The sequence below is a fragment of the Henckelia pumila genome, chromosome 1 (assembly GCF_033568475.1).
Source record: "Henckelia pumila isolate YLH828 chromosome 1, ASM3356847v2, whole genome shotgun sequence".
Taxonomy (NCBI): Eukaryota; Viridiplantae; Streptophyta; class Magnoliopsida; order Lamiales; family Gesneriaceae; genus Henckelia; species Henckelia pumila.
In genome coordinates this window covers 106,452,856-106,461,739 of record NC_133120.1, presented here as the reverse complement: position 1 = coordinate 106,461,739, position 8,884 = coordinate 106,452,856, and the positions used below count along the sequence as shown (strand labels likewise).

The following is an 8,884-nucleotide window of genomic DNA, read 5'->3' as shown; positions in this document are numbered from 1 at the left end:
TTGCACTTATAGATAGAGATCACAGCCAACAAAAGAAGGTGTCGGCTCCCAAGAACTCACAATCACTTACAACTTATCAAAGAGCAACTAAATACTTTAAGTTGTTCATATCCACAAAAGATGAGTTCAACGCTTACATAGAAGATTACAGAAGCCAAAGAACACCAGCACACATATCAAGTCAATCAGATCTCTTAGGATCATTTTGTGCTTAAGTGTTTAGTTACAAACTTTGTATTTATACAATTGAGGTACTACAAACCTCTGTAAACTGATTTCAGCAGAGGGTTGAAACCAGTAGAGTGACTAGGAGTCTCAGCAGTAGGCAGTGGGGTAAGTCCTGGCTGAGGTGTGTCATTATGTCAAAATCTTCTAGTGATACCTTCTGAAAATAGAAGAAGGGATGACGTAGGAGCAGTTGAGTCTCCGAATATCCAGAAACAAACCACTGTGTTATTTACTGCTCAACCTTTGCAATGATCATAAAGGGTCCTTCATACTTTCGGATCAAACCCTCGTGTACCTCTCGGAAGGCTTTAAATTGATGTGGCAAGAGCTTGATGAGCACTTCTTATCCTATAGAGTACTCGTGTTGCCTTCTCTTCGCATCGGTCCATTTCTTCATGCGCATTTGTGCCTTCTCCAACTGCACTCGGGCCAAGTCCATGTGTTCGCCCCAAAACTTGGCCATCTTTGTCACGATTGGGCTTTGTCCCTTGTTAAAAGATATTTGTAGTGTATACGGAATAGTCGGTTGTTGCCCCATGACCAGCTTGAATGGGCACTTTCTAGTGGCCTCACTTTGTTGCAAGTTGTAAAAAAATTGGGCCACATCCATGAGCTTTGCCCAGTCTCGTTGTTTGACACTCACAAAGTACCTCAAATAAATTCTAGCAAGGCATTCGCCCGCTCGGTTTGCCCATTGGTTTTGAGGGTGAAAGCTTGTAGAGAAATGTATTTCCGACTCAAGTAACTTGAAGAGTTCCGTCCATAGTCGGCCTATGAATCGGGGATCCCTATCGCTTATGATGTGCCCTGGAAATCACCAGCACTTGATAACGTTCTTGAAGAACAGCCTTGCGGTTTCCTCGGTATTACAATCATTTGGGCATAGAATGAATGTTCCATACTAGTGAATCGATCGATCAATACCATGATCGAACCAAATCCATCCGAATAGGGCAAGGCACTGATGAAGTCCATAGTGTCCCATTGACGCTCCGCAATTGGTAATGGCTCGAGCATCCCTGCGAGTTGCTTATTCACTACCTTATCCTATAGAATCTGTGCAGAATTCTTGAAAATGTCTTGTGCAGAGTTCTAACTATTGGATTGAGTTGATATTTTGTTTGCATATTGATAATATCTTATGCTACATTATGAATAGTGGAGATCGGATTCCGATCACTTTAGCATCGACAATAATTTTTGGACGGAGAGCTAGACTTTCAAACTTGAAGAAAATCTCTGCAGCATTTCGCCTACTCTTTTCTCTTGACTCACTCGAAATTTGGTAGCATTTAAGGTTTGATGGTTTATTTATAGGCACTTAAAAGTTATCAATATCAACTAGGATACCTAGTTTTAAAAAATTGAATATAATTTTATCTTGAAAGTTTGATTCTTTCTTGATTTGCGCATAATTTGGTAAGCCTAATCTTCTTATCTTGAAAAAATTTCTATCTTCAATTGACTATCTCAAAGACATTTTTATCTTAATATTCTTATCCAAAAAATGCATTCATCTAAATATGTCTATATCGGGATTCTTAAATTCAAAAAGTCGAAGTTTCACATAATAGACCTATCATTCATACACGTTATAAATCACATCATAAGGTAGACTTGCAAAAGATAATACAGCGTTATGTTTTCGAATACTTTATTTTCATTCATCGTTATGTATTTTTCTAACTGGGATAACATCTACTTTATATTTCACATTATCATATAACTAACAAAAACTTAGTTTCTACTGAAAGACTGATACAATAAGATATAAAATTCGAATCTCTGTCAACACATTTTTTTTATGATAGAAAATTTGAAATCTCGTTGTGTTTGATGGAAGAATTTCAAATCAATAGATACCAATAATCATTCAGATGTATTTTTGTTATTAAGACAAATAACACCACAAACTTCAGATTCACTATTTTCATTTTATATTGTATTTATTATGTATTAGAATATAGGTCAAAGTCTACCGAATAATGATGTAATTTGAAATTCATTCCATTTTATAAAATTAATATATAAATAAATATCCTAAAAATTTAGAATTTAATCCATTGTTTAATTTTTAACCATAAAATACCGTCAAAATCAATGAGTTTGAAATTCTTCTGTCCAAATCGAACCTCGCTGACTGAGTGGTAAGTAAGTTAAATCCATTTTTATTTCAGAATTCAATAAACTCCATTGGAACCCACCTTTCAAACTGAATGGTCGAGTTTTCACCCCTTGCAAACTTCCAGGAAATATAAGCTCCGGTGACACAATCCTCTGCCTACGTACCCCTTCTTCTCCTCCCCCGCCGACGTTTTCCGCGGTTTCTGCACTAGATATTTCTCCTTATGGCTACAGAAAATAGCTCAGCTTCAGCTTCGAGCAGGTCAAACATAAATGGAGTGCTGACACATGGTGGTAAATACGTGAGGTACAATGTGCACGGTAATCTTTTCGAGGTCTCCAGAAAATACGTGCCCCCTCTCCGCCCTGTTGGTCGCGGCGCCTACGGACTTGTCTGGTAGTTTTTATGTCTTAAAATAAATTTTAGCATTTGTTCGACTGTAATGATGGTATTGTGAGCAATTTTTATTACCTAATCAAACGCACCAGTTAATCTATTCCGATAAAGGCGGAAACTTGCATAAAAAATTGAAGTTTTTTCACGTAATTTCAGTTAAACTTTTGATATCAACTGTGTCTGCTCCTTGTATGGGGGTGAAAATTTGATAAACGCTGTCCTTTATGGCTTATGAGTGTGTAAGAAACATAAATTTGTATGCTTTTCTTGGTGCGTGATAGAAATTTAGTGCATGGAATCAATTGTTCGGTAGAAGACATCGTGGGTAAAATTGTGCAAGACTAGGCTGTGCTGATTCTGGCTTGCTCATGCAGCTTTGGTGTGTATAAAGTTCACGTTTTTTTTCGTCTTTTATGTAGTGCTGCTATCGATAAAGAGACTCATGAGGAGGTTGCCATTAAGAAAATTGGCAATTCATTTGATAACCGTGTGGACGCCAAAAGGACTTTGAGGGAGATTAAACTTTTACGCCACTTGGATCATGAAAATGTAGGTCGAACCCATTCTCATGCTGACCTTTGCAGACTTAATGAATTCTTGATAGCCCTGATGCTTGTTCGTTTTTGAAGATTCTGTTTCACATTTTATCTAGGCTCTATTCGTTTCAGATTATTGCTATCAGGGACATTATTAGGCCTCCAAAGAGGGAAGCTTTTAATGATGTCTACATAGTATATGAATTGATGGACACGGATTTGCATCAGGTTATCAGGTCCGATCAAGTATTAACGGATGATCATTGCCAGGTTATACTTTTGAATACATTTTATTTTAGCATGTAGTTATTCGATTTTCAGCTCAAATTTAGCATTTTATGGTATCATTGTAATTACAGTTATGTTAACTTCAAACGTAGCAACGAACTAGAATCTTGAGAGCAAAAGCAAGAAAGAGTCAACTACTAAATGAATTGGTCATCTGAGTGTTTCATGTGTAATTTTTTTGTCTAAAGTATATATTTATGTTTGAAAATTGACTAAATAAAAAAAAGTTCTGAGGTTGGAGTTGTTGAGCGAGTGATTAATACAATTTCTGTGGATTGTGCTGGGGTATTTCACTTATTCTAGGCAGATAGATTTTTCCCTTAGATGCTAAAATTCTCTTTTTAGCACTGAAGTGCAGAAATGGTCGTGGAGTAGGTTGTGTTCTTAGTGCTTGAGTGGTAATTTGTTATTTCCAGTTGACAACTTGACATTTAAAATTTGTATTAGAATATAATGAGTTGATGACCATTCGATTACAAGAAAAATGCATGACCAAGAGTGGATCCAGCAAGTAGTTGGTTGCTCCCTTAAATTAAAAATATTGATTTTTTATACGTTATTTTCTGAAAAGTCATGTTTTGCTCACTTGAAATCCTTTTAGTTTCCTTCCTCACTTGGTCACACTTCCGCCTCCCATTACGGGTGAATGACCAAAATATTTCAAAACCTAATCGTGGTAAGAAATTCACAGTAAACTGTAGCTCCCAGTATTGTGGCATTTGGTGGAATATTTGAAGGAATTTGAAGCCATTGATCTGCTAGAATGACCTGCAAGTGGCATATTTCTGGTTTGAACTGTCGAATTTTTTGTGAAAAAAGAAACTTGAATCAACAAAATTGCCATATTGTAATAGCCTCAAGTAGTTTTGCTGCCACTATTGCATACCTCGAGATCCTACCTAAATTCTATCCTTCCAAGTTGAGTATTTTGGCATAATTCATGAATCTTTTTCTTGAGTTCCTATTCGCGAATCACGATATTTTTTATTTTACAATTTTCAGTACTTCCTGTATCAATGCTTACGAGGGCTAAAATACGTACATTCAGCAAACGTTTTGCATCGTGACCTTAAGCCAAGCAATTTGCTTCTGAATGCAAACTGTGACTTGAAAATAGGAGATTTTGGTTTGGCAAGGACAACATCTGAAACGGATTTCATGACTGAATATGTTGTAACACGTTGGTATCGAGCCCCTGAATTACTCCTCAAATGCTCCGATTACACTGCTGCAATAGACGTGTGGTCTGTTGGATGCATTCTTGCTGAAATAATGACTAGAGAACCTTTATTCCCAGGAAAAGATTATGTTCATCAGCTGAAACTTATTACTGAGGTATTCCCTTTCAATATCACTCTTTTGGGATCATAGCCATCCACCAGGGTTGGGAAGGACACTTTCCAAAATAACGAAAACATTTCAGAATTTTTAAATTTTCTGAAAATGCATGTTTTGTATTCTGAATGCATTCGATCTCTCCACGTGTCCCCTCATCCCAGTTCACCATCCTTCCCTGAATTTATGGAGTCCCCGAAGCTCTATGATTTTTGAATTATGATTTCGTGGAGCGATATTATGAATTGAATTTGTATTTTATCCAAATTTAGCCTTAACACATGCAAGTTTATTTACATGAAAAAAGTTTGAAATTTCAATGTGGTACCGAATCCAGCTCCTCAGTATTAAGAGGAAGCTTAAGGGGAATGGGGAGTCAGAAAGATAAGAGAAATGCAAAGAATGGATAGTTCAGATTAGAGGTTCATTAGTCAAGTTCCCTTCTGTATGTCTAAATTCTGTTGCATATTTTAAATTTGTAACATGGCTCCATTTCTGCCTCAAAGCTATTAGGGACTCCTGATGAGACGAGCCTTAAATTCCTGCGAAGTGATAATGCCCGAAGGTATTTAAAACAACTTCCTCAATTCCCAAAACAACAATTGTCGACTAGATTCCCGAACATGTCTTCTTTGGCACTGGATTTACTGGGAAAGCTGCTTAAGTTTGATCCCAGCCAACGTATAACTGGTACATTCAGCTTCCTTTTTAAGACCTTTCTATATTTCATCTCAATAGTTAAACTTCTTGATATTAGCTGACATCAAATTTTCTGGATTAAGCAGTTGATGAGGCTCTTTCCCATCCATATTTATCATCTCTTCATGATATAAATGACGAGCCTATTTGCTCCAAGCCTTTCAGTTTCGAGTTTGAGCAGCCATCGATAATGGAAGAAAACATCAGGGAGCTTATTTGGAGGGAATCAGTTGAGTGCAATCCAGATCTTGTTAAATAGTCATCTTTATTTACAACATATCTTTTACCTTTTGTAGAAATATATATTGTTTCTCCATGTATTCATCTTTCTGGACATATATTATTCTCACCATTGTACAAATTATCTAAGCTTGTTATTTATAAAAGCGAGTTTGCTCATGTATTCATCTTTCTGGGCTTACATTACTCTCACCATTGTACAAATTATCAAAGCTTGTTATTATTATTATTATTATTTTTTGAACGCATCAAAGCTTGTTATTTATAAAAGCGAGTTTACATTATAAGCTACTGTAAGTTCATTTAGGATTAGTAACTATTTATTTTCAGATTCGTTGCTCTGAAGCTAGTTGTTATTCTTATTCACTTTAGCTAAGATAGTCGATTTATATGGTAATTTTAAATTTGATTTAGATGTGATCTTATTGCAATCTGATTTTTTCACGATTAAATACATAAATTTTAATCTGAATTTGACATGCAAGATTCGATCTTATTGATCTCATAAATGGACAAATATTCATTTTTTTTGTACATGAATCGTGTACCTCAATTTCTAATATAAATGTTTCTAATCATAAACCTTTGCTTTCGACTTGTAAATTATGGCTTGTTAAAGAGACTCTTGATTAGTCGATAGAGAAAAGATCAATATTTACAGTTTCAAATTCTTGGAGAGGTAATATATTGTTTTGAGGATGATGCTGAGAATGCAAGCTGCAAATTGCATGAGTTTAATGTACCATGCTTGAAATGGACTTATGATTGGCTGTATAACAATACTGTAGGCCTGTAGAAGCACTTGAAACATGATATGAGGACTTTTCAGGAACCCTGCATAAGAAAATGTAGTTTTATTTTTATCAGTACCATATGTGGTTCAAAACTATATATCTTTGTTATATCATATATTATATTTATTAGATATTTGTCACGTGTTCCACTCAATTATTAGATGTTCGCTATGTATCTCGTAGAGGGAGCACAGTCAGTATACCAAATGCTACTCTCACTGGAGCAGAATAGTTCAAGAAAGGATTAGAATATCAGGAAGCCTCACATACATTCTGTAGCAGCTGGGAATGTGTCGAATAGCAAAGTCACAATCTTGAACATTGTCTATTCTCAAGGAAATGCAAAAAAAGCGGAGAAGGGGGGAAAATATTCACAAATCAGTTAAAAGATTAAGTAAAATGAGGTGTTGAAAAGATTGACAAGGATATTTATTCTTAGTACCAGCGCTACACCTCCCAATTTGATAGGTGGCTCGATGAAAACTCGAACTTTCCTGCATGGGGTTGTGAAAGAAGTTATCTCAATCTTTAAATTAAACAGTATGGGTTTGTTCAAAAGTTGTCTTTATGCATACTTGATGACTAGCTTATCTCCATCTGCTGATAGTGAGTAATTGCTGCATCCTCTGGTTAATGGGACTTGTATATTATTCCAATCTGCATTAGCAAAAAAACAAAATAAAAATCTTTATATATGTAAAATAATCATTCCTCTTTAAAGGTAATGTGCAAATCATTCGAGATTAGGGAGAAAGGTGATTGAAGAAGATACCTAAATGCCAACTGACTGCAGCGGTGAAGTCATTCCCTTCGCATATATGATCAATGCTGAACTGCATATTTTGACCCATACATGAAATTATTTGCTCCAAGAAATGCAAAATCTCCTGCATTGTTCAAGAAACAAATTGGTTACTTCTGAACAAGGCAACATGAACTTCAGTATAAACACATGAAAGATAAGTTCCTTGCCAGTCCTTTCTTGCCTAGACCTCTGCAAATTTTCATGGTTTTGATATGTTAACATTTTAAATTTGATTTTGAAATATTGTATACCTTTTTTCCGTGGAACGGTTTAGAGAAAGAGAAGTCTTCGAAGAAACAATCTTCTGCCATCAATTTGTCTAGTTTCTTCAACTTCTTTTCATTAATGGCAGTGTAGAACTTCATAATTGTGTTTGCAGGAGAATCTGGGCCTATGTTGATGGTAGAATTGCTAGATGGAATCGCAAATAGTTTAAAGTATTTGCTTTTGATGGCCTTATTTAAATGTATCGGCTGGAACAGCATCCAAATATCTGGTTCTTGAAAGCGACATAGTCTATTTGGAAACACAGAATGAAATGAATGCTTCACCTTTGGGTTAAAATTGAACCGGTTACTCTGAATTGTTTTGGCATTGCTAAATCTCATAGAAGCAGCCATTATGGAAGGATTGACAAAATGTGCATGACTTGTGAATTTGACTATTGTAATACAGCAAAATGGGAATGTATTTTTCCTTGGGACATGGGAAAGGCATCGTGGTTTCTTGTCATTTTAGCGAATTTATGTGCCTTGAAATGTAGCCAAAGAATTTATCCTTGGACATTCCAAATCCTGCAGTAGATACTCTTTAGCTTTGATCAAGAATTGATCCCATCTTGATGGCCATATAATTCCCCAGACCTTGATCGAATGGAAGCATAGTAGGACGTTATCTTCACCAAATTCGGAAAAAAAAGGGGGAAAAGTGCTTGCTTGATTATTTCAACAAAGTTTTGCCATAGTTGGTATCATCATACATGCCAGATTTAACAAATGTTGTATTTAAATCAAGGTATGCGGTTATGCACATAGCTAATAGTACTGTTCATGGTCTAAGCAAACATCTCTGTTTTTGTAATATGTTTGGTGTTGGCAATCAATCTATACAACATGTCTTGTTTCTTGAGAAAAACACTTAATCTTACGAATCAAACTACGTCGGCAATATTTCATGCAAGTGTTTGCCAAAAGGAAAGAAAAAACAAACAATAATGCCGCCACCAAAATTTTTTCAATTCACAGAAATGAGTAAAAAGAAACATAATACAAGAGTTTTAAATGATGATTTTCCTTAGTACTGAGATTTTTTCCTAGGTGAACTCAGATATTGTGCTGAGGATACAAGTGAATGAAATGCTTTTGCTGCTATCCTCATTTTGATCTGTCCTCTCTGCGGAATCAATCTCCGCCTCTTCAAATTCGTGTCAAATGCAGAA

The 8,884-nt window shown here is 35.7% G+C and overlaps 2 protein-coding genes across 6 annotated transcripts; one reads left to right on the top strand and one right to left on the bottom strand.

The window, feature by feature from the left end:
* Window positions 1-2,433: 2,433 nt before the first annotated feature.
* Window positions 2,434-7,812, top strand: LOC140875670 (mitogen-activated protein kinase 4-like). 2 transcript variants are annotated; one of them, XM_073279426.1, is made up of 7 exons: window positions 2,434-2,749; window positions 3,169-3,298; window positions 3,418-3,555; window positions 4,576-4,908; window positions 5,415-5,598; window positions 5,694-5,836; window positions 7,363-7,812. In XM_073279426.1, the coding sequence occupies exons 1-7, from the start codon at window positions 2,577-2,579 to the stop codon at window positions 7,402-7,404; spliced, it is 1,143 nt and encodes a 380-aa protein (XP_073135527.1). In that variant the 5' UTR covers window positions 2,434-2,576; the 3' UTR covers window positions 7,405-7,812. The 2 variants fall into 2 exon arrangements, with proteins under 2 accessions (XP_073135527.1, XP_073135526.1); XM_073279425.1 differs by lacking the exon at window positions 7,363-7,812 and adding an exon at window positions 6,825-7,191.
* Window positions 6,408-8,050, bottom strand: LOC140875657 (uncharacterized). Of its 4 annotated transcripts, none has more exons than XM_073279390.1 (6): window positions 7,698-8,050; window positions 7,414-7,528; window positions 7,217-7,298; window positions 7,084-7,135; window positions 6,912-6,966; window positions 6,408-6,681 (listed from the first exon to the last, which is right to left on the bottom strand). In XM_073279390.1, the coding sequence occupies exons 1-6, from the start codon at window positions 7,929-7,931 to the stop codon at window positions 6,503-6,505; spliced, it is 717 nt and encodes a 238-aa protein (XP_073135491.1). In that variant the 5' UTR covers window positions 7,932-8,050; the 3' UTR covers window positions 6,408-6,502. The 4 variants fall into 4 exon arrangements, 3 of the variants coding, with proteins under 3 accessions (XP_073135491.1, XP_073135498.1, XP_073135514.1); XM_073279397.1 differs by having other exon boundaries at window positions 6,455-6,681; window positions 6,908-6,966; XR_012148550.1 differs by having other exon boundaries at window positions 6,595-6,681; window positions 6,845-6,966.
* Between the last annotated feature and the right edge of the window lie 834 nt (window positions 8,051-8,884).

Excerpts from the sequence above, each read along its gene's own strand:
- LOC140875670 (XM_073279425.1), top strand. The coding sequence starts at position 2,577 with ATGGCTACAGAAAATAGCTCAGCTTCAGCTTCGAGCAGGTCAAACATA. Across the intron at positions 2,750-3,168 it reads GGCGCCTACGGACTTGTCTG|TGCTGCTATCGATAAAGAGA; the intron begins GTAGTTTTTATG and ends TCTTTTATGTAG. Across the intron at positions 5,599-5,693 it reads TCCCAGCCAACGTATAACTG|TTGATGAGGCTCTTTCCCAT; the intron begins GTACATTCAGCT and ends TGGATTAAGCAG.
- LOC140875657 (XM_073279390.1), bottom strand. The coding sequence starts at position 7,931 with ATGCTGTTCCAGCCGATACATTTAAATAAGGCCATCAAAAGCAAATAC. Across the intron at positions 7,529-7,697 it reads AACCGTTCCACGGAAAAAAG|GAGATTTTGCATTTCTTGGA; the intron begins GTATACAATATT and ends TGAACAATGCAG. Across the intron at positions 6,967-7,083 it reads AATTGGGAGGTGTAGCGCTG|ACAATGTTCAAGATTGTGAC; the intron begins GTACTAAGAATA and ends CCTTGAGAATAG.